Source organism: Eschscholzia californica, unplaced genomic scaffold, assembly GCF_041429995.1.
Source record: "Eschscholzia californica isolate CP2 unplaced genomic scaffold, dmEscCali1.0.p SCAF_3, whole genome shotgun sequence".
Taxonomy (NCBI): Eukaryota; Viridiplantae; Streptophyta; class Magnoliopsida; order Ranunculales; family Papaveraceae; genus Eschscholzia; species Eschscholzia californica.
Window position 1 is genome coordinate 56,172,610 of NW_028238420.1, and position 24,349 is coordinate 56,196,958.

Genomic DNA, 24,349 nt, shown 5'->3' on the forward strand with positions numbered 1-24,349 from the left:
AAAAAAAACTGAGACCAGATCAATAAAATAAAGAATTGAACTGAAGGAAGACTTACCTACTTTTCTATGACATTAAAGCAACTCATTTTGTGTGTGTGCTAACAGAGGAAAATAGATATAAGAGTTATCATGATTCCTATATTTTAGTTCCAAAGACACGTCAAAAAAGAAAGAACGAAAAAATGATACAAATTCTAATTCTAAACTTAGCTTTACAACTGATGGACAAAAAAGAATCATATTTACCAAATTTTTCTTGATGGTACTCAGTGGTTTGTCCCCTCCAGCCAGGGCTGATGGCAAAACACAATGTGTTTGATGATTTCATCTGGTAAGGTGGTGGTTTTCGCTTCACGGAACCGTTTCACTCGCTACTGAACCCTATATATATAGTGAGTTCATCATCCCCTCATTCAGAAACAATAATCTACAAAAAGTTAATTTTCATGATTTTACAAAAACCATCAGGGTTGAAAATATGGAATGGAAGAATTTACATGAACCTCTTTCGGAACAAGCTGCACAGAGAGTCGTCGTTCTTTGTAGCTAGCATCGCGCACGATTTTGCGCAATCTATATTACCAGAACCACGTGCATAAACTGTCAGAAAGAGAATAATAAGAGATAATAATATCTTGATTCCAATTCTCTTTTAGGCGAAGGAAAACACAAGGTACTAATTTCCACCATACATTTTAAACCAAATAAAACACGTTCTTGTGATCTGTAACTTGTGATGTTTTTAACAAGTTGAAGATTTTCAAGAAGTGATTTTTTTTTTGGACTGTATGATATTCTAAGTGATTATACATTCAAAGAGAATATCAATCATTCAATCCTCAGACCAGCTCACGTAGGTCGCTAAATTTAGTTTAAAGTGATATGCAGTAAGTTGGGCTATTTTTAGGTCAGTATCCACAAAAAAGAAAACAATTTGAAGCAAACGGAGCACTGACGTACCAACAGGTGATGGTTGATGGGAATCAGTCGTCATCGGAACTTGAACTATCCATTCGCCTTTCCATATTTGCTGGAAAAAATCGTTGCTGTAAATCTGGAGAAGGAGGCAATCTTGGAGTTGGAGTATCCTTATTTTGTAGCAAACCGAGGGGTCTTGCTGGTCTATTCGCCGACTCTCTTACTTCTTTGCATGCCTTATCTAACATTATTAAGAAGTCTCGAACAATAAGAAACAACCTTAAGCCCTCATCTTTTCCTGCATTTCCATGGAAGTAATCTGCAGTACTTTTCACCAAGGCCATTACTCTTTTTTCTTCTTCTAAGAGCAATGAGATTTCACTCTCAGCAAAGTCTACAAAATTTGTTAGCTTTCGAAAAAATCCAGATTCCTCGTTTAGACCCTTCAGTTCTTTATTCAGAAAGTCCCTGCTTCTTAACAAGGCATTTCCAAGTGTAGAAACAGTATTTGTTATGCCATCAGCATCTAATAATGCTGCCTTTTTTACGTTCTCGAGCTCACCAGATAAACTTGAAACAACCTGAAGACCACGACTTCGGTGTTGTTCTACTGAAACGGGGGAAACATCTTCCATAAGGTCTTCTGATTTCACACTAGAAAAACTTAGACTTTCTCTTGATAATCGAATAGCCCTAGCCCCTTCGGAGCGGATAATTTCTTGTACAACAAAGTGCAAGAGTGTGGTTTTGCCGTCAGTTCCTTTCACATCAGAGAGTTTCAGGAGAGTGTCAAGCTTGAAGGCGGTTGCACGACCTCGGAAGGTTCCGTCATTCATGCGGTTGCCAGTTTTCAAAACAGCTTCTAAGAGTTTGAGGAACAGTCTACTATTTCGAAGTTCTGTACAAGCTATCTGCCAAGTATGATAGGATCAATCAGGGTTAGAAAGAAACTATTTTTGGGACTATTGCTGAAGAGAATATATATTGGTAAGAGATTATAGGATTACCTCTAAAGTTTCCAAAGACTCTTTGATACCCGAGACTTCCTCCTGAAGGGAACTCATTAGAAGTAACGATTCCAGTCGCTTAAAAGCAAAAGGAATGTCTACCAAGACTTTTAGGAACCGCTCGGCAGGCCCTAGTTGGGAAAGATCACCACTAAAAAGTCTGAGCTTCAGTTCTTCATCTGATGTTGGTGCCATCTTCAACAGGGTTTGGAGAAGCTCCACGGGAAGCCCACTCCCTGATTTTGTAAAATTGGAAGATAAAGAGATGGATTGCAACCCGAATAAAACAAATAATAACAACCAAAGGACTATGACTACCAGATCTAACAGTGAAACAATGGCGGGATATTCCTTTTTAGTAAAATTTTGTCTAAGGTAGCTACAGTGGATCAAAGCTCATGGAGGGGTATCCGTATTTGGCGGAGTAGGCGAACGTACTCGTGAAGGGAATGATCTTTACATGGAAATGTCGTTCAGATATCACGAAAGCATAACTTGTAAAATATCAGTTTATTTTCATTTATCATGGGCTGGCTGTATTTATATTCTGCGAAGCAAAGAAGGAGAGCAACAGAAGGACAAATCCTTGTAAGTATACCTTGTGATTCTGTACGGAAATTATAGCCAATTATATTCTATCTTCATAAATGAACAAGATGGAACCAAGAGAGGCTAACGGCTGTTGTATATACTGAGTCTGGAGAGAAGACAGGTGGCTGCTAACTACGATTGATCAGCAGGACATACCGCGAAGTGATCTAAGTTCAATCAGATAAGAAATTGAAGGCATATCTCCCGTAGAATTTTGAAATTTCAAAAATTGACAACATTTCATAATTTTAGTATTCTTCTATACATGATCATTGTAACTCTTATAAGGTGATTTTTCATTCTTCATACTGCAAGTACTGACTAGTTAAAAAGAAGAGACTATCACCTTCATTAAGTGCATCGTGAACTTCTATAGTTGTTACATTCAGTGCTCGAAGAAGAATTGATAAATTTTGGGCCTTCTTAGCTTCAATAATCTGGATAAATTGCATCGAAGGATCTCGGGATGCCAGCTCCTTTTTGCGTTCATTTTTGTTCTTCTCGGCAGCACTGCACCCAAAGAGGCTTTCTATCATCTCTTCATTAAACCTGTATCATTCAGAATAAACTGCATTTAGTGCATCTAACAACTTATCATAATTTTCTTCATAAAAAGAATGAATTGGATCAAGAAGATCTTGAGAAAGATACATAGCCTTACTGAAATGACCCTGAATTAATCTGATGCCAAACCATCGAATGATCCGGGCTCGCGAGAACTTTGTCCCAGAAGAACGGTTTTAGCTTAGTTTTTGGAGCATCAGTTTCATCCTCTGTACCACGTTGTGGAGGAGGTTGAGGAACTTTGTTCTTGATAGATGGTGCATTACTCTTTGGAGGAGGTGGTGCACGAGGACCAGGCTTGCTACCAGCAGCTTTAGGTGGTGGAGGTGGAGGTCCAGGGGGCAGAGGTGCCGATGGTGGTGGTTTAGGAGGCTGTGGCCCAAGAGGGGAAGGGACACCCTTCGCTGGAGGGGTCGGAACTGCTTTTCCGGGGGGAGGTCGTGGAGGGCTCCCAGTTAGAATAGTCCTCCCAGGAGGAGGCTTCAGGGGAGGAAAAGGCGATCCAAGTGCAGGCCCAGCATTACCTGAAGTAGGTCCTGATAATGGAGAGTCGGTAGGTGAGTAATTAAGTATATCAGATTCTGCTGAGAAGCTGCTATCCCAAGATGAAGGCCTTTCACTTCGGTTTGGGTTACTGTAAGATAGATTTCCCAACTTCGCCTTCTTAATAGGACTTGATAAAGAAGAAGACTTCTGCGAGGAACCTGTAAATGTGAAAGACTGATGAATATAGATTTTTTTTAAGAATTAACTGTGGGGAACTAAAAGTAGTCTCATACTCCCATTGACAAATACCAGCAGATAACTCACTCAAACTTAAGGTCAGAAGAGGGCTCTCATCCTTTGATCCATTTCCCGAACCTCTCTTTCTACATTTCTGATAACAACAAAACAGTAATGAAGCAAAGCTAAACGTTACTGCTGCAGTAACAGAAACAGCAACGGCAACTGATGTCTGTTTATTCTTCTTTTTTGATGCATGACCATGTTTATGTGGCTTCTCATGAGAATGTTTCATGCTTGATTCTTCATTCTTGTTCTGATAGATAGCTGGAGGTTGCTTGTTTGGTGGGGAGAGTGGTTTAATTGGAATCTTATTGTGTGGCGGATGAATGGCTCGAGCAGGAGGAGGAGGATGAGCTCCAGCTGCTTTCTCAAACGAGTCAGCAGCCAAGTAACGTCTGGAAGCAGCAGGCCATTTGAGAACAGATTTAAGGTATTCAATGTACCAACTCTTCGAGTTATCCTCTTCAGCAGATACATGATATCCAAGATTGTGCTTTTTTAAACACTTGAAAAGAGTTTGCTTCATTTGAGGAGGCAGGTGATTGATAGCTTTCTGTAGTTTCTGCATTGCTGATACTTGTTCAGTCGAGCCGCTAGTCTTGGAACCAATGTCCAATTCATCCGGAAGACAAAAGTTGAAATTTTCAACTGCTTCTTGCATGTGCATCAAATGCAACCTACAATTAATCAACAACTTCTCTACCTGCAAATAAGAATTTTCAATTAGATACACACTGGTATAACATACAAAAATACGAAGACTATTTTCTTTTGAACAATTTGAGTAATTTAACAAGAGGGAACTATAGAGTACGAAATTTTACTGCCGAAATTGTCGGGATAACATAGCATAGCTGACTACAAGGCTCTACAAGAAGAACAGAAAATACAATGTTCATATGAGAGCCTCCCATGAGACTCTGCTACAGCGAAATATCAATAAGCTACTACTTCGATCAAGAATACGTTCTTTAGTTTGAATATAGCATGATTGTTTGCCTTCCAAAATACAACATATAATTTGCATGGAATATTACCATTCCGAACATAGAATAAATTGTAGTATGTACTCTAACTTACAAGATCTCATACGGATGATGCCAATTGGATCTTCTTCATGTGCCAAGTGTAAGCAGTCTAAAATCATAATCTTACTTCGGACACGAAAAAATTGTTAGGGTCTTTTTCTATATTTCATGACTTCCTTCTTAGGTACTCACTCTTATGATCTCAAGTAAAAATCATAAGAACAAACTACTCATGATACACTAATTTTAATAGGTGGTCAAAAGATTCATAAGAAAATTCAGTCCGCTGAGACATTTTTAAGTTAGTTAACGTACTCGTATTGATTTGTTCTCAACTACAATTTGTTTTCATCATTTACTTGCTACTAGTAAATCGTTATTTCTTATCGATCCCTAAACTCTATTCTGAAAAAAGCAGCCTGATATACTTGTCCCTAGAATGTTATGAAACAGAAACGGGTGTTGAATAAATTGAATATTATGGATCAAGGAAAAGACAATGTTCAGAAACAAGCCTAGTTCAATACTAGTTTTTAGCACAATATATGAAACAAACAATGAATCCTACAAAGGAATGTGTTCTGTTTTCCTAAAAAAAACCCTAAAAGTTGTAAATTTCATTCAAGTGATAGATAAGAGCAGAAAGTTAAAGGCGGTGAAAGTCTCTTACCATGACTTCATCTATCTGTAAAGAAGCTTCATTGATATCTATGGCGTCCTCTGCTCCACTCCTACCTCCCGAACTCCTTGTTGTCAAAGCAGAAACCAAAATCACAAGAACTAAAACAAAACTGAATTTTTTCACATCCATCTGTTCTTGAATTATCATTTTTCAATGACAATATTATCTTCCTTTTCATCTCATCGAAATCTATCTACCAACCGAAATGTGCAGTTAGTTTTCCCCCAATCAACCTCGGTCAGCAAAAGCCCTAGAACAAGCAGATGAAAACAATGTCGCTCAATGTTCAAGTTGTCATCGCAAATCAATCAGCTTTGCTTTCTTGATCCTTGAAATCTAAATTCACGTTTATTCAACCGATTCTTATCGAAATTTCTTCCGGTTAACTTAAACGATTATTCAACCGATTCTTATCGAAATTTCTGTTCTGATGATGATCGACGGCGAAATCATAATAGATTTATTAAATTACGATGACGATGATGTTAATCATGACGTGGTAATGTAGTTAGTTTCAGAGAGAGAGAGAGAGAGAGAGAGAGATTTAATAATCTGAAATATTCTGTTATCTGATCGTTGAAGAATCCTTTTGATTATTCGATGATGTGAACAAGGAGACGTGACGGGAGCATTTTCTCTCGTTGGTGTTGACGAAGAAGGTCCATTCCATTCCCCTCTCTCTCTAGCTTTCTCTCTCTAAAGATTCTTGATGTTGTTAATAGTTTGCTGATGATGGATGATCTAAGGGCGATCATTAGTTCAAATGTTTGTTTACCTTTTTATATTTTGAATTGGGCTAATAATATAAAGACCAAATGAGCCATTTGATTTTAGATTGTTAAGAGTAAAATAAAGACTATTACAACAATATATTTTATCGAAATCAAAGTATTTTATTTCGAATTTCATCTATATGTTTAAGCTCCAAAAATCGTAAATGTAGACTAGTTGGCCGACTCGGATCTAGTTACCAAAGGAGATGTCATTGGGTCCATTTCTTCTTCTCTCACTATCCCCCTCTTCTTCTCTCACCTATGTTTTGGAGAGGGGGAGGACCCATTCGCCAGAATTCTCGTTCGATTTTCTAGATGATGTTGTCTGGTTCTACGAGACGAAGCTTCGTCTGGTGGTAGAACCAGACTGCCTCGTCTGGAAAACAAAACGAAGGAACCCCACCTTCGTCGAAACTTAGAGAAATGAAGAGGCAGAGAGCAATGGAGAGAGAGAAGAAAAAAAGGAGAGAAAGAAGTGAGAGACAAGCAAGAGAGAAGAAAAAGAAAAGAGGTCAGATAGAGAGTCAAGAGTGAGAGAGAGGAGAAGATGAAGAACTTCAGGCAGTTTCGCCGACCGGCGCGGCGACATAAAAAAGAAAGTGTCTTTTGGGGAATAATTTTAGTTTTCTACCCTTGAAATTTTATTTCCCGGATTTTTTTTTATTGCCCCAAAATAGGCAAGATGAGAAAAACTTTCACATGAACATCAAAACCATAACAATCCTAAAACATTACCATAGATTTGTTTGCCATGACTTCATTCATTTTTCTTAGACAAACCAGTTCAGGATATTTGCCATAAGGTTATTCATTTTTCTTTCCTAATGGTTTCGAATAAAAAGATAATAACTTCACCTTAAAAATGCAGGCATCATTTTATTGCTAACATTTCATTTGTCCATATCCAAATATTTCATGCTACAAAATCTGCCTTCCACTAATAACTCATAAAACAACTACAAAGAATGCATACAAACATTATTACGAAAATCATACAAAATTGGAGAAGTTCACCAATAATTCCCACAAGAACAAGCTCCGTCCTTGAAATGATGAAATCGACTGGCATCCCTCACGACAATTTCCCGCTTAGTTACCAATGATATCAACTTAATCACATTATGACAATCGTTACAAATTCGATGACTCTGAACTATTTGAAGTGACGTTGAATCTGATGTGTTAATAATTCCACAAGCAATAGCTAACTTCTCACTATGGTAAGACAAGATTCGATCTTCCTGTTCATCAACATCTGAAAGCAAAGATTTTTCGGAAGAAACATAACCATATTTAGCTAACCCAAGCATTAATCGATCTAGTTCTTGATAAATTTCTCTTGTTTGGGTATGGGATTTATCTCCTGAAACAAAAAAATGAGGTTGTTTATTGATTTCAATCCAACTACAAGCAGGAACCATTCTTAATCCTCTTCTTCTCAATGTGTTCATAACTTCAGCTGCTTCTTTCAATCTTCCTGAACTGTTATATATATTCATAAGTACAACATAATTACTAAGCTTAATCGGTTCCATACCGTAAAGCTTTTCAGCAGCGAACTTCGCTAGTTCTAAGTTTTTATGAACCCTAGAAGCAGTTAACAAGGCCGCCCACATGTTTTCTGTAACCCTAAAAGGAGCATCTTTTATCAAAGCAAAAGCTTCATCAAGAAGTCCTTCTTTCCCTAGCAATCCAATCATACAAGCAAAATGCATTGCTCGAGGTTTAATTTTGTAATCCCTAGTCATTGATTCGAAAATTTCCCATCCTTTATCTGATAACCCCGAGTTACTACAAGCAGATAAAACAGCACGGAAAGTAAGATGATTTGGAGGGACAATTCCTTCATGAAGCATCTTTTCGAACATCTCAACAGCTTCAATGCCTCTTCCATGGTTACCATATCCATCAATTAAAGCATTCCAAGAAATAACATTTTTATTTGGCATTTTATCAAAAACACTTCTAGCATCTTCGATTCTACCCCATTTGCTATAAAAATCTACTAAAGCCGTATTAGCCACCATATCCGTACCGAATCCATTTCGGACTAAGCACGCATGAGTTTGTTTAGCTTGTTCTAATGAAGCTAACCTCGCACATATTCTAATAATAATGGAGTAAGTGAAACTATCCATTTTCACGCCCGAATCTCTCATCTCATAATACATACTTAAAGCTTCTTCACTATAACCATTAAGTGCATATCCTGCAATAATTGTATTCCATCCAACTACTGTCTTCTCTGGCATTCCATAAAAAACAGTTTGAGCATCTTCGATACTGCCACATTTGCTATACATATCTATTAAAGCACATGACACAAAAATATCCAAATCGATCCCCATTTTCAGTACACAAGAATGCAACTGACTTCCTGCACAAACAAGTCCTAAACCAGCCGAAGCTTTGATCATCATAGTGAATATACGAGAACCCGCATCAGAAAACTCCTCCCACATCAATAAGAACAACTGAAATGCCTCTTTGTAATCCCCTGAATCAACAAGTCCTAATATTATGGTATTCCATGTAACCAAATTTCTCTCAGGCATTTCATTGAACATTCTACGAGCATCTATCATCATTCCGCATTTAACATGCATCAACAATGCCCTATTTCCTAAATACTGATCCCAATTTAATCCACTTTCATTCATGTAACTAAATACCCTTTTGACTCCTCTAATTGATCTTAAACCAATACAAGCATCAATAAGTGCATCATAAGTAGTATTACTAACATCATAATCACCTTCACATTCTAAAATTTCAAACAATTCAAGAGCTTCTTCATACCTCTTGTAAAAAACCAATTTCTCTATCTGACTACATAATCCAGAAATGGGTTTTTCAATCTGGGTTTTTCCTAAACTACCCACTAATTCTAAATTTTGAATATCTTGATTTGGTTTAGGTTTGGGTCTTGGTCGTAATACATGTTGCTCAACTGAAGAACAGTTTATAACACAAGACCAATTCTTTCTTCTGTTGAGGGAGAAATTTTTAGACCCAGAAAAAAGTGAAAATTTTCTGCTTCTGAAGATTTTACTAACTAATAAACAATCAGGAAAGATATAGTCATTTTGAAATTGATCAAGAGAAATGTGATGAAAACTGGAGAGTGGGATTTCCATCTTTTTAAGTTAAATCAGAAGTTGAAGAAACAAAATTTAATAAATTATTATGATGATGATGAGAAAAGAGGAGGAAGAAGGTGGTACCTTTGATTTGAGACAAGAAAGAATTGAAATTTGAAGAAGAGATTGAAGGAGGAGTTGCTAGATTTGGTATTAGTACTTCACTCGTCATATCTGGGTTTCAGTGTAAGAAACTTTCAACATCGGAAGCTCCGTCAATATAGATTAGTAGATCTGGTTGCTCACATTATTACAAAGGCAATGTTTACATTGAAAGGCATGAGGGGATGTAGCTCAGATGGTAGAGCGCTCGCTTAGCATGCGAGAGGTACGGGGATCGATACCCCGCATCTCCATTTTTCCTGTTTTTTTTTTATTAAGTCTCAATCTGCAGAGTATTTTTCATTCTGCTTGCAAGTCCGACAACTCATCTTAAAAATAGTATGCAATCTACAGAGTATTTTTCATTCTGCTTGCAAGTCCGACAACTCATCTGCATTGGGAGTTTTTTTTTTAATGAAAATATACTAAATTTCAAAACAGTTTACAATACGCAAAATATAAATCAAAATTACAGAAAGGGAGGAAATGCATATTATACCTTCAACCTGCCGAGTATTTTTCATTCTGCTTGCAAGTCCGACAACTCATCTTAAAAATAGTATGCAATTTGATCTTAGACCTCTCTGTCTGGTTGAGTGAGAGATGAAACTTGTACCTAACATTCTGTAACATTGAAGGAAAAAATAATAATTCCGGATTATCCCGCTTAATTTTCTTAACAAAGAGACAATACCCGTTCGAGTTCTAATGAAAAGAAATGAAACAGACGCCTGGTCCTTGGGATTGCTGTCATAGCAAGAGTATAAATACCAAGCTAACCCAAACAAAAATCGCAATTGAATTGCGAATAAGGGTGGAAGTGAAAATGCTAAAGAATTTGGATAATCAATACGATAACGATAGACAAAAGTAATCGACAACAAGTGAGTCGGGAGATAAGAAACAAAAAGTGGGTGACAAAGCTGAAAATTAATGTCTGAAATATAGTGTCACAAACTTACTCCGATAAAAGAGGGGTGAGACTGAAATGGATAGCAGCTAGAAGCTGGCAAATTAATGTTCACAAACTTACTCCGATAAAAGAGGGGTGAGACTGAAATGGATAGGTGATTAAATTGAATGGAAGTAGGCCGTGGAATATAACGCTTTGTAACGATGAAAAGAACGATAATCGAAATAGACATAAAGAGTAAACATGACCAGTCGACAGAGAAAATTGAGACCGGGATGTAAAAATACAGATACTTGACCTCCTACCGTACTACTCGCCTTACTCCACTCTATCTGTGGTTTGTCTCAGATATGATGAAATTATTATTGATCTCTAACCGTGCTCTTAATCTTATAACGATGATTATCTATTGGTTGATGGATAGTAGATTCAATGGAACAATGATTTGATATTTCAAGCCCTAAGAGTGACAATATTGTTTGCATTAAACGGGTTGCAAAGAATAAGAATTTGCGAACAGGTTACAGTGCATTGGGAGTTATAATAGTTAATTTTAACAAATATTTGTCTTAGACGACAGGTTGCAAAGAATTTGCAAAAAAGTTACAGCGCATTGGGAGTTATAATAGTTAATTTTAAAAATATTTGTCTTCAACGGGTTGCAAAGAGTTCCTAAAATGGGTTGGTTGCATTACATTTTTTTTTGCTTTAAATGGGTTGCAAAAAGGTTGCATTTCATTGTGGGTATAACATTCAATTTCAAACACATTTACATTGGGTTACAATTTGCATAATGGTTGCAGAAGACTTGCATCAGGAAATATAAGAATGGCTGAAAGGTCAAGAGGACCCAAAGACATAAATTTTGCTTACTTTGTAAGAATTATACCACTAGGATACATGATTCATTTTTAGGGTTTCAAAACTATGAAAATCTGTCTTTAGGCAATAGTTTCATAGAATTCCATCAAATTAAGTCAAAAGTTATCAAAATCAAGTCACTAAACGTCTAAACCATCACCACAGTACAAAACAATGAATCAACCTAATCAAATGTACGTAGATTGTTGGACTAATTAGTTTTAATTGTCCTTCTCGAATACACAATTCGATAATGATTCCGCTCGACAAATTATAGAAGCAAATAAGTAAAAGAATAAGTAATAGTTTTATGACCGAGTCGAGTATTGGATACTCTCTCCTTAAGACGTTATTCGTCCCGCAATGGTGCTAAGCCGGGTTGTATATACGAATCGTCTCCCAGGATAAAACAGTCTTACCTTCTTGAAGCGCAGCACTTCGTTCTTCAAGAAACTTCGAACCAAATATGCAGAGAACTCTCTTGATCCCTTGGACTTCTAATGCAAACTCTTAATGAAACTAATTGATTTTTTTCTATCTCTAAAATGAAATCTGAATTATGTATATATAGATGATGGTGACTACATGGAGAGACATAAACCTAGAGATGTGTCTCTCCTAATTTTAATTCAACCAAGGCAATTGTTCAACCAAGACAATAGTTCAACCAAGGTAATGGTTCAAATTGCCAACAATCCCCCACATGAATTAAAATTTATTCTATATGAAGACTATGCAAACTGACAATGCATACAGACTAAGAGAGTTCATATGGAAGTTGTTGCATCAGGAGAGGTGGCTTTTGGCTTTGAACCTTCCTTAGTGTATGACTACCGGACTTACTAATTGATTAGTGAACATGATGTCTTGAACTATTCAATTTTCGCAGTAAGTCGATACAATAGCCAACACACAACTTCTTCCGTACATATTTGATTCTTTGGTTGTGTCCTTTTCGGCCCTGGACAACTCCTGGATTCATGAGTGCTTTAGAGAATTCCGCCTTAGGACATTCTCATAGAACCGGCATCAGTTCTACACTCACATAGGTGATGTCCTATGAAGAGTACCCTGACGTACCCCACTTGTTTACACAAGAATATAGGCATCATTAAAAGCATCGCTTATCCTATCACCTGACAGGCAACACTGATACTTAGGAATGGGTAAGAGAATGACTCTTTCAGTGTTACTGGCGAGTATTTCACATTTATGTTGTCCCTTTTGAACCTAGATCTTGGGATCTCCAGTCAACTAGGTTGGGTTTCTATTGCGATCTACTCATTTACTTTAGGCTTTAAGCCCATTCCCCTTGATAACTTGTACATTTGCTCTTTCGATAACCCCTTTGTAAACGGATCCGCTAGGTTATCCTTTGATTTTATATAATCAATTGTTATAATTCCACTTGAGAGCAAATGTTTAACGGTATTATGTCTTCGACGTATGTGTCGAGATTTTCCGTTATACATTTTATTATGTGCCTTGCCAATTGCCGATTTACTATCGCAATGTATTTTAATAGCAGACACCGGTTTTGGCCAAATTGGAATATCCTCTAGAAAATTACGAAGCCATTCAGCTTCTTCTCCAGCTTTGTCTAAAGCAATAAACTCTGACTCCATGGTTGATCTTGCTATGCAAGTTTGTTTTGAGGACTTCCATGAAACTGATGCACCACCTATGGTAAAAACATAACCGCTTGTGGATTTAGAATCGTTTGTATCTGAAATCCAATTTGCATCAGTATACCCTTCAAGAACTGCAGGGTATTTGGTAAAATGTAACCCATACTCCTTAGTATATCTTAAATACCTAAGAACTCTTATCAGAGCACTCCAATGACTTGTATTTGGATTGCTCGTAAACCTACTCAATTTACTTACTGAGTATGCAATATCAGGTCGTGTACAATTCATTAGATACATCAAACTACCAATTATCCGAGAATATTCTAATTGGTTAGTACTATGACCCGTATTCTTAGTTAGATGTAGACTAAGGTCTACTGGAGTTCTTACAACTTGATTATCATTTTTGTTGAATTTCTCTAAAATTTTCTCAATATAATGTGATTGAGATAAAACTATTCCATTAGAAGTTCGACATATCTTGATTCCAAGAATTAAGTCTGCTTGACCTAAATCTTTCATATCAAATACTTTTGATAGCATTTCCTTCGTAGATTTGATCATATCTAAATTGCTACCCATTATTAACATATCGTCGACATACCGGATTTCCTCGCAAGTATAGAAATATACAATAGATATTATTGGTATTAAGAAAAAAAAGGAAATCCGCGACGTATCAAGACATTGGCGTATCAAGACATTGACGTATCAAGAATAGAGAAAGAAATCCGAAATGCATCAAGACATTGGTGTATCAAGGATAGAGAAATAAATACGAGCCGTATCAAGAAATAAGGAAAGAAATCTAAGACGACCTTCGTGAATAATTTTTTTCTCTATTTTGCTAAACGTATCAAGACATTGGCGCAGTTTGAGGAAACAACTTTTCTTCATTTTGCTAAACTTAGTTGCATGCATTCACTTTCTTGATTCTCCATTCAATTTTCAATGTACAAGGATAAAGATGAACATACCGCTATAATTGATGCAATAGTCTACTTTTCCATTGTGTTGAAACTTCTGACCAACCCTATTGTTGCATTTTGTTTAGCCAACTTAGTGGGAAATAAACTTACTTTGGTTGGAAAGGTTTTTTTGGTAGTGTTATGAATAACTATTTTCTATTCATCACTTGTCAAACGATTGAACTGGGTAACTGCACAAATCCACTTTGTCATATATATATATATATATATATATATATATTAGATAACATCTGTTATATATATATAAATCTAAAAAAATCCGAGACGTATCAAAACATTGGCGTATCAAAAAAGAAAAAAAAAATATCCGAAACGTATCAAGACATTGGCGTGTCAAGAATAGAGAAAGACAACTTTCTTGAGTAATTTCTTTCTCGATTCTTGATACGCCAATAGATATATTGAAACAAATGTATATTGGGATATTCTCCCTAAGAAGAAAGCAATAATGCCAACATAAATCACAACAAAAATAAAAAGTATCATAGAAGGTATAACACATCAAATACGCAAGGTGCCTTCATAAAAAAAAATACGCAAGGTGCACTATTATAAACAATTTTGTAGGTCTTAGCTTGTATGGAAAAGAAGATAGAAAATTCTAATAAAGATATTAAACACAAGAGAAGTACGAAGTCGAGAAGGCTAAGAAGAAATTTTTGGAAAAAAGCGGGAGGAAATTGAGTGTGAGGGAGCTCATACGGACATTTTTAGTTGATAAACCACGTACGGGAAGCAGACACAAATACAAATTAAAATCACTCTTAGGTTGTGTTTGATATCAGGGAAAGCAAAATAGTTTTCTGGGTTTGAAGACTTAATAAAAAATTGGTCAATTTTGTTTGACAATTTAATTTTGTAAGTTGTTATAGGGAAATAAAAACCTCCACCTCACCTCCCTCCACCTCACCTCACTCTCTCTCCACCTCACTCTCTCTCCACCTCACCTCTCTCTCTCTCTCTCTCTCCCCACCTCACCTCTCTCTCTCCCCCACCCCTCTCTCTGTCTTCTCCATTTTCCGACCGGCGACCTGGAAAAAAAGAAAAGAAAAAATTCACTCTCTCTCTCTAGAAACTCCGGCGAAGGGGTTTCCCTTCGCCAGACTTTCTAGAGAGAGAGAGAGTGATCTTTTTTTTTTTATCTTTCTAGGGAGAAGACAAATAGAGGGGTAGGGAGAGAGAGAGAAGTGAGGTGGAGAGAGAGTGAGGTGAGGCGGAGGGTTTTTTATTTTTATTTTGAAACATATTCTCCATAAAATATGTTTCCCCAAAAATTTTTCAAAATTTTTCATATTCTCTTTAAAATTTCACACCCCGGAAACTATTTAGCTTTCCCCAAAGTGCTGGCCTATGGAAATAGGTGATACTTATCAAATACCTATTTCCAAGGGGATTTTTGAGTAAACAGTCCAAATTTTGGGGGGTAAAAAAAAAATCCAAACTTGCCAAAATATTGAGTGCAGATCCAAATGTCAGGGACAACTCATTATTTCCTGGTTTTTATTTTTTTCTCCCCTTCTTGCCCCTGGACGGGAAATTCTGAAAATCTAACGCGGGAAAGTAACTTTTTTTGAAAATTCGAAATTTTCGGCCGGAATTTGGGGATCTCGTCCAGCAAACTCTGTCTTCTCGTTTTCTTTCTCTCTCTAAAACCTTAAGAGAGTCACTACTTTCGTTCCTTCCCTCTTTACGTTTCTTTCTCTCTCTAAAATTTCCCAGTTTTTCTCCTCCATTATCTCTCAAATTTTTCCTATTGCGCCATTTTTTTCAAAAAATTTGGCGAAATTGTGGGATCCCGCCCACACATTTCCGCCAAGATCTTTATCTCTTCAGATTTAGCTCCCCCCCTAATTTCTCTCATAAATTTACCATTTGAATCAAATACTTTGTTTTCTCAAATACTTTCATTTTATTTTACACTTTCTCTGTAAACAATAAAATTTCTAGAACACAAGAAAATTTCCTAGTACAAAAATGTCTAGTACATAACGCAATTGGTAGTACACAAAACAATTCCCGATACATAACTTAATTCCCAGTTCGAAAAATGTATAGTACACAATACAATTCCCAGTAAATAAAAAAATTCCCGGTAAACAAGAACATTTCCAGTACAAAATTGTCTAGTATACAAGAAAATTCCTAGTAAATAAAATAATTTCCGGTACACAAGAAAATTTCCCGGTACATAATTTAATTCCCAGTTCGAAAAGTGTCTAGTACACAATACAATTCCCAGTAAATAAAAAAATTCCCGGTAAACAAGAACATTTCCAGTACAAAAGTGTATAGTATACAAGAAAATCCCTAGTAAATAAAAATATTTTCGGTACACAAGAAAATTTCCGGTACAAAAGTTTGTAGTACACAAGAAAATCCCCAGTAAATAAAATAATTTCCGGTAAACAAGAAAATTTTCGGTACAAAAGTGTCTAGCACACAAGAAAATTCCTAGTACAAGAAAATTCGAATTTGAACCAATCTGAAAAAATTCAAAATTTGAGATAAGAAACAAATCTGAAAAGAAAAAGAATTTTGAACCAATCTGGAAATATTTGTTGAGATTGAAGAGAAAATTTAAAAAGAGAGGAATTTGTTGACATTGAAGAGAGAAAAATTCTAAATTAGTTAGAAATTGGTTAAATTAGGGGAGAAATTAGGAATTTATTGGTTAAATCTCTAGATGAATCTGGAAAGAGAATTAGAGAGAGAAAGTAAAAGAGTAGAGAGAGAAAGTAAAACGGGGAGTGGAGAATCCCGTGATTTTTCAGAGTGGCAATTCCGTAAATTTCTGGGTGGCAGCTTCCGTAAATTTGATGAAACAACAAGGACGTTATGGTACTTTCGCGTGGGCCTCTGACTATTTGGACCTGACTTTCATTTATTGGCAACCTAGGATGGGAAGCCTATTTCCTCTCTCGTTTTGGACGGTTCACCCAATCCCCCTTTCCAAGAGAATTACCTTTCGTACCAAACGGTAGAAATACCTATTTCCTTTAATTATGACACTGGAGCCTCTAGTCACGTGACCACCGACAAACGATGCTATATTGGTTGTTAATATTAGAGAAAATGAGTGTATGGGTCAGAATATTTTACTAAATGAGTAAAAAAGCAGTTAACTTTTTCAAATAACTAATATCTACCATAATACTACATATAATTGTCGTTATTGTTTCAAATAATATGGTTAATTATTTTTAAGGTCATTTTGACAAAAATCGTTCCAGAAATACCCTTATCTTCTTCATTTTCACTTTCTGCTCCAGCTTTACTTTCTCTCTCTAGAATGCCCTAGCATTCATCTTCTTCTCCATCAAGGTAGTCTAATTCGCTGAATATTTATAAGATTTTTCGTCTGAATATAGTAATTTGCTCCGATGAATCTCCCGAGAAACAATTTCTCCTTTGAAATTCCGGTTTGTTATAGAAGTTTTGCAAAGCTTCAAGATCTGAATATAGTTGAAACTTGTTGCTAGAGACCAGATTGAAAGGATTCACGTTATCTCTCGGTAAATTTTGGAACACATTTCTGGTGTGAATGGAAGCTTTCAAGTTTTTTTTTTTTTCTGATGAGAGGTGGAAGCTTTCAAGTTATCTTGCTAAACTGGAAGTGGATTGAATAGATTTTTTTTATTGTCGATCAAACTTGGATTGAAAGAAAGCTTCATGTTTTCCTTGCTAAACTCCAAAACATGTATTGATAAGAAACTTCAAGTTTTGTCTGATCCAACTAAAGTTGGCAAACATACATCAGGAATTCATGGAGTAGTTTGATCCATTGATTGAGTTATATAAATAGAAAAAATAATTGTTTAGGTCATTAAATTATTCATAATACTAGTCACCTGTTTTATGGAGTTTGATTTCAGATCCCATTTTCATATTTTGGCATAAACTCATTTCATATAGTATGAGATCTTCCAGAGCCATTATTTCAATTCATAATGAAGCTTAAGAGTTGGGTTCTTCTGAAAGGTGTAGCTGAAGCTCAATTGATGGAAAGAAATGGAGACAGTAAAGAACTTGTATATTGCTTCGGCGAGATGCTAATAGACTTTGTTCTAATTGTTGGTGGAGTTTCACTTGCTGAAGCACCAACATTTAAGAAGGCTCCTGGTGGTAATCCTGCTAATGTTGTCGTCGGGATAGGAAGATTAGGCAGAACTTCAACTTTTATGGGCAAGGTAAATGATTGAATAATTGTATTTGTTCGTTATTTTCTATGATGTCGGAAAGTGGGCTTCCAATACACTCTTCTTCACAAAATATAGATTGAAAACTCGGTGATATGAAATACGCTCAGAAGGTGTTCGATAAAATGTTTAAAAATCATGCAACTACATGGAATTGAATCATGTCGGGAGATATGGAACCTTCTAAAAAAGAGTTCGGTAAACCGTGAATGGCTCTATTGTTTGCCTCGATTTTGCATTGACTTATTATTCATTTATTTCTTGCTTCTTGTTGTGTGTCTTTATTTGATTCATTGATCAAGTTACTCTCACTCTCTACATTATTTCATCTTGAAGTATTGAATGTGTAATCTTAAATTAAAAAACAATAAGAATTTTGAAGGTTTGATCTTAAATTTGACCACAAAATTTCTTTATGAGTTTTATATGATGAATGATGAAATCAATTCCAAACTCAAGATTTCGTACACATACTTTATATTATCGTTTGGCAAATCGAATTTGCAACATATGCAACTCAAGATTATATTCTGCAAAACTTGCAAATCATGTTTGCAATCTATATTTTGCAAACACAGTTGCAGTTTACATTATGCAAACACGTGTTTGCAGTTTACATTATGCAAACACATGTTTGCAAATCAGATTGTTGCAAACACGTTTGCAGATCAGATTGTTGCAAACACGTTTGCAGAACAGATTGTTGCAAACACGTTTGCAGAACAGATTGTTGCAAACAAGTTTGTAAAAACCGATTGTTGCAAACACGTTTGCAGAAAAACGTAAAGGAAAAAAACGCCGTTTTTTCTGGGTTTTTTTTTTTGAAAAAAAAAGTATTGAAAGTGGATCTTGTTAGAAAGCTAATGAAAAATCATTTCTGAATATATAATTTTTATAGAAATCCGACATCTCAAACAAAAGTTATATCGATTTAAAGTTTAAAGAAAAATAAAAGAATTTAGTTACACAAAATGACAAAAAAAGGGTATTTTAGTATTTGCACACTTTTTGACTTGAATAATAATTTTCAAATGTTGTGTGCTTTTCTATTCATTTTCAATATTATTTTGACCTTTCTAGAAATTACCTCTTAATATTAAGGCCAGTCAGCCATAATTAAAAGTAATTAACCAATAATTTCAGAGAGAAGAACAGTCGGGTAATATATAACTTCTTATTATGCTTGTTGCATACAATAATGAATAAGAAACCAAAATTGTCATGCTTTATATTTGAATAAGTATACAAACAGAACAGAAAGACAGAGATAAATCTACACAAATGATAGAATTATCATCAACCCGAACCCGAATCCAAATACCAAATGTCCTTCTTTCCGCGAAGAAGAGCTTGGTTTTGGTGGAGGAGATATGTCAGAAGGAAGAGGTTCAGGTGATGGTAACGGACTTTTCAAAGGTGAATTAGATGAATTTCCCGGGGATGTTGGTGTAGCTGGTGAAGTGGTAGGTGATATTGGTGATGGTGGTGATTTGCTAGGGGTTGATGGTGTTACACTAGAAGCAACAATATCAACCTCAATCTTCATTCCTGAATCACAATGTCCTGAACTTCCACAAATGAAATATCTCTTCCCTACCGAAGAAAGAACGATAATCGTGTTTCCATCTGTGCTAGATGTGATCGCGTTGTTTATATTACATGAGTCATAATCAGCCTTTGTAACCTCAAGCACACTATGCATTGCTCCATACTGGAAAACTACAGAAAAAACCCCACAAATTAGACATGAAAATGCAATTGAAGACTCCGAAAATCGTATAGTTACCTGATCATCAAATTTACGAAATTTTATTCATTATTGAGTTACTAATATACCAAGATTATCTGAAACAGAGAACTTTTGTGTTGATGCCCATGTTTTAAGGTTTGTGCTTAAATCCCAACTTCCACCTGGAGCTCCAACTGTGATAACTGCTGCTGCTGCAAAGTCGATGAACACAGCTACAACAGCGAAGCTAAATAGTAGTCTCAAGGTCGACATTGTTATTAAGAAGGTGACTAGAGATGGAAGAAGGCAGAAACAGAGTTGAACTCAAGTAAAATTATATGGTTTAGGCATGAGAAGTAAGTTTTATAGAGATATAAATGGAGAATATTTAATTTGGGTTAGTATGTTATTGTGGGCTGGTTTTGTATATGTATAGCTGTAAGTGACTTGCATGCCTTCTCCTTGGCTGGGAAGACTTGTGAATGCTCTGAAACCCTAACTTTAAGTTGACATTTTCTCACCAAACAAAACCTGTTAAATTTGATTACATAAATAGAATGCTCCACTACTTAGAAATGATAATGGAAGCACGTTTGTTTGGGTTCTCATCTTTAGATATCTTTGTAATGGTGAATATTGGCTCTTAAATTTTATAAGCATTAGATTCTTTTCTTTTTTCCTCTCGATATCTTTTTTCTTTGTCGACGTGATTGCATTTAAAGTAATACTGATACAAACGCGTAGACAGAAACTTCAAGTTAGAATTAATATTTTTTTTATTGAAAAATCCTCCCTTGATTTTGGTGACGATTCTACATTGTATAGGAATGGAATGGCCGAATGGGTGGTGTGGTATCTAACCAACAAGGCTGAAGAAGTTTGAACTTCCCAATGTTAAAAACCTACTTCGGGGGAGTTGATTTGCATCATCAAGTGAGATGATAACGGAGACTAAACCATTAGAGAGCAAATTTCTGTCATGATTCATGAAACAAATATAAGAAGGCACAACCCGGACTATTCTAAAATTATTTACTTTTGAAATACTACTTATGAGTGGATATACATCAGAAATGAAAATTTTGTTCTTCTAATAATTTTAAGTTAGTCTTGGGTGGCCTTCTTATATTTGCTTCCTTACATAAATCAAACATAAATTTGCTCTTAAATGGTTTCATAATTTTGCATTGGCAGACACAAGTTTCATTATGTATGTGATCATTGGTAATTTCTCGACAAAAAATTATTAAAACATATGAAATAACCTAAAGAAATGGGTAATTTTTTTTGTTAAAATCGGGTAAAACTTGACTTAGTACAAAAAAAAAAGAAAAAGGCCAAAATAGAATGTTGTTAAAAATACAAAAGGTAAGGGGCCAAGATGGAATTAGTTCAAGAAATAAGGAAAAACTTAAATTTGAGGGAGATGGGACTCAAAACCCTTGTTGTGTGGTGCAGTGAGCAAGGGATCGCACCACCCTGGCTAACACTGATATATGTCATGAATTTGCATTGACAGATACAACTTTCATATTTTTGGCCCCTGCAGCCCGGGGCTACCTCTACATAGCTCCGCCATTGGGCACACCCATAGTCTGTTTAAACGCTTTAACTACAATACCCACCTACAGTAGAGATATGAAGTGCAACATGTACTTTACTACATTTTTTTTGTTGAGAGTATACTACATAGTACTATTATAATTAGTACACATTTCTTTGACCTTCTAAACCTTAACTTGTTGGGCCTAGGAGTGGGATAAAAGCCCACCGCAAGTACCCACGTCTTGAAGTGCTAGCAAACGCTTGTTGCCCGTCCGGGCACAACCTGCTTGTCTCAGAAGGAGAAAATGGCGCGGGCTCGGGTTAAATATCAAGACCTTCAATCTGTCCAAGGCCAAACCAGTTGGTAGCTTGATAGAGCTCAAATACGAGACCTGCTCTGATCAGCTTTCCTGCTTTCGCGTGTAGGCTATATAATGCTCAAAGTCTTCTCAATTCTATCAACTTTTGATGTGGACTAAGTTAACAAATTTAAGATTCATATTTAGAAGATAAATATAGTACAACATGAGAACTTGTTAGTGATGGAAAGAAGTTTGAGTTTCTATAAGTTTCCTCAAGTACTCCTCGTACAGTTTAAAGTTGGTCCGGGCGTAGCGCTTGGCACTTGGGCTTCTCATTTGAAGCATGATATGGGCTATTGTCTATTTCCTTAGGGGCGCTAGCGGGTTGTCTTATAGGGATGTTTTGTCGTCCATTCTTATATAAAAATGGCATACTTGAAATAAGATTTCCACTGATTCCTTCTATAGGTGAAATAGGATTTCCATTTCAACTCTAAAAAATATATCATATTTCTATTAAAATACTTCTATAAGGCTGACGTTTTGGAGATATAAGAAAATTTTTCGGAGTACAAAATTTTAAAAGAAAACAAAATTTCTTATTTTTCTTCCTCGTCTTTGACCACTAGCTCCCGTTACAACCACCACTGTTTTTCTCCTTTTTCCCCCCCCTTCTTCCACCGCCTCCATTTATCTTTCTTTGTCTATCTCTTTATTTTTCTCTTCTATTCACTCTTTCTCCTCCTCTTCCCTCTCTCTAAATGTCTCTCTTTGAATGGAGGATCGGTCTCCTTGGTGGAAAAATCAACCTGGTTTGCGGGTGTTGGTACGGGGATAATAATAATAATAATAATAATAATAATAATAATAATAATAATAACCTTAACATTGTGTGGCTCAAAAACTTCCATTATCTGTTTTTATTTTTGAGAAACATAATGAAGACCAATATCTCTTTCACCAACAGTACTGTATTTTAATGGCTTCCAATCTTATAAGATTTCCCCTCCAAACTCCCAAACTTCAAAACCTCTCACCACCATTACCAACAATACAATTACCCCTCCAAAGAACTCTTTTCCCATTTCTTCCAATTACATTCTTTCCACAAAAACTCCTTCACAAATCAAAATTCCCTTCTCTATCCTTAAAATCCTCACTTTCTTCCTCTCCTTCTTCTTCTTACAACCCACCAACCACAAAAGAAGAAGCCATTAATCAAGCTAAAACATGCCTCTCAAAAAGCTTAGAAAAGCCTCTGAACAATCCAAGACTCTCAGCTGGAAAACTCAAGAAACAAAAACAACCCAGACTCCGAATCGAGATTCCTCTTCTAGACGACTCAGAAGAATCTCTTATTCAACTCGTTTTCAACATCTTCCATGACTTACCCATTAGAAGAAAAGGTTCACCCATTAATTTTATGATCTTTTGGCCTAATCCCACCTTAACAGATTTAGCTAAAAATGAATTTTTGAATTCTAACTCATCAAAATCGCACCGAGTTCAAAATATGGATATTTCTTCAGTTACTGATAACGGTAACTTTACCAGAATTTTGAATTCTGCTGATGTGGTTGTATTTTTGGTACCAGAAAGTTCAGAACTGGAAATTATGAGGGAAATCAGTGATGGGTTTTATTCTAAACCAGTAGTGATTTTTAACCCAAAATGGGAATTTGAGGAAGAAAGTGGTTTTGATGATTTAAGTGGTTTTGTTGGGTCATTTGAAGTGGTTTATTCATTTTTGGCATTAGAAGTTAAAGGACTTTTGAGTATGAAAAGAGCAGTGGTATTTAAGGGTGTTAAAGATGGGATTTTTAGTGGTGAGAAATGGGTAGTATTTGTTGAAGAAGAAGGAGATTTTAAAGTTATTACAAAGTTCAAAAAACGACCATCAATTGGGGAAGTTGAGAATGTTCTATACAATTTAATGGCTGTTAATTCACCTGTTACAAAATCAGCAAAGTTTCTGAGAGATTTGGTTTCAAATGTGATGGGGAAGAAGTAAAAGGGAAGAAGGTTTCTGGTTCTGAAGGTGAAATATGTAAGTTCTTAACTTTCCTGTAATGTTTTCTAACTGTTTGATGAAATTACTGAGTGAAAAAACCCCGAAATGCTAATATTTTTTTTAGTCATGGGATATGCAGAGAATGTTATGTTTTTTATGTTCATAATGCACTCCTATTGGAATTTGAAGTAACTTCGTTATTATTCGCAATTATATCATGTCTGCATCCACTATTCTCTCTTATTGGAGAGTGTTTACGATATTAGATATGCATAAGTATAATTATAGAAACTATCTTTACAAGTTCATGCATTTTAGCACGCTCAGACAAAGGAGTACAAATTTGACATAATGAAAAGTAATATATATCTTAATAATTTGATTCTTTTTTACGATAAATGAGGTTTGGATTTGTCTTTCTTTTTCAAAGGCATCAATTCTTTTACTTTGACGGAGTTAGGCCTCTTCAATTACCACATGAGCACGCACCCTCTTTTAGACTATGCAATGATGTCATTAAAGAAGCTGAAATTATCGTCCTAAGAGAAAAAGCACCCCTACCTCAAAAGAAACATGTTTTG

The 24,349-nt window shown here is 35.8% G+C and overlaps 4 protein-coding genes and 1 non-coding gene across 11 annotated transcripts; 2 read left to right on the forward strand and 3 right to left on the reverse strand.

The window, feature by feature from the left end:
• Positions 1-85: 85 nt before the first annotated feature.
• LOC147552149 (formin-like protein 3) lies at positions 86-9,836 on the reverse strand. Of its 7 annotated transcripts, none has more exons than XR_015238756.1 (9): positions 9,574-9,756; positions 5,565-5,826; positions 3,891-4,569; positions 3,178-3,784; positions 2,863-3,065; positions 1,926-2,161; positions 961-1,829; positions 504-600; positions 86-381 (listed from the first exon to the last, which is right to left on the reverse strand). XR_015238756.1 is itself a non-coding variant. In XM_086672132.1 (8 exons), exons 2-7 carry the CDS (start codon positions 5,721-5,723, stop codon positions 984-986), a joined length of 2,730 nt encoding a protein of 909 aa, XP_086528258.1. In that variant the 5' UTR covers positions 5,724-5,826; positions 9,574-9,836; the 3' UTR covers positions 86-600; positions 961-983. The 7 variants fall into 7 exon arrangements, 3 of the variants coding, with proteins under 3 accessions (XP_086528258.1, XP_086528257.1, XP_086528259.1); XR_015238755.1 differs by having other exon boundaries at positions 498-600; XR_015238754.1 differs by lacking the exon at positions 9,574-9,756 and having other exon boundaries at positions 5,565-6,442.
• On the reverse strand, positions 7,200-9,584 carry LOC147552150 (pentatricopeptide repeat-containing protein At5g50390, chloroplastic-like). Its single transcript, XM_086672134.1, has one exon. It carries the CDS (start codon positions 9,484-9,486, stop codon positions 7,360-7,362), a length of 2,127 nt encoding a protein of 708 aa, XP_086528260.1. The 5' UTR covers positions 9,487-9,584; the 3' UTR covers positions 7,200-7,359.
• On the forward strand, positions 9,773-9,845 carry TRNAA-AGC (transfer RNA alanine (anticodon AGC)). Its single transcript has one exon. It is a non-coding gene; the product is annotated as a tRNA-Ala (tRNA).
• A 9,493-nt stretch (positions 9,846-19,338) lies between these two features.
• On the reverse strand, positions 19,339-20,432 carry LOC147552152 (uclacyanin 1-like). Its single transcript, XM_086670022.1, has 2 exons — positions 20,018-20,432; positions 19,339-19,900 (listed from the first exon to the last, which is right to left on the reverse strand). The coding sequence occupies exons 1-2, from the start codon at positions 20,181-20,183 to the stop codon at positions 19,455-19,457; spliced, it is 612 nt and encodes a 203-aa protein (XP_086526148.1). The 5' UTR covers positions 20,184-20,432; the 3' UTR covers positions 19,339-19,454.
• Positions 20,433-22,620: 2,188 nt separating this feature from the next.
• On the forward strand, positions 22,621-23,978 carry LOC147552153 (plant/protein (DUF1995)). Its single transcript, XM_086666368.1, has one exon. The coding sequence runs from the start codon at positions 22,737-22,739 to the stop codon at positions 23,766-23,768; it is 1,032 nt and encodes a 343-aa protein (XP_086522494.1). The 5' UTR covers positions 22,621-22,736; the 3' UTR covers positions 23,769-23,978.
• Positions 23,979-24,349: the final 371 nt, after the last annotated feature.

Coding starts and splice junctions, on each gene's coding strand:
- LOC147552149 (XM_086672132.1), bottom strand. CDS start 5,723: ATGATAATTCAAGAACAGATGGATGTGAAAAAATTCAGTTTTGTTTTA. Junction 3,066..3,177: donor ATTAATTCAGGGTCATTTCA/GTAAGGCTATGT, acceptor TGAATGATACAG/GTTTAATGAAGAGATGATAG. Junction 1,830..1,925: donor AGTCTTTGGAAACTTTAGAG/GTAATCCTATAA, acceptor CATACTTGGCAG/ATAGCTTGTACAGAACTTCG.
- LOC147552150 (XM_086672134.1), bottom strand. CDS start 9,486: ATGGAAATCCCACTCTCCAGTTTTCATCACATTTCTCTTGATCAATTT.
- LOC147552152 (XM_086670022.1), bottom strand. CDS start 20,183: ATGTCGACCTTGAGACTACTATTTAGCTTCGCTGTTGTAGCTGTGTTC. Junction 19,901..20,017: donor CTCTGTTTCAGATAATCTTG/GTATATTAGTAA, acceptor TTTTTTCTGTAG/TTTTCCAGTATGGAGCAATG.
- LOC147552153 (XM_086666368.1), top strand. CDS start 22,737: ATGGCTTCCAATCTTATAAGATTTCCCCTCCAAACTCCCAAACTTCAA.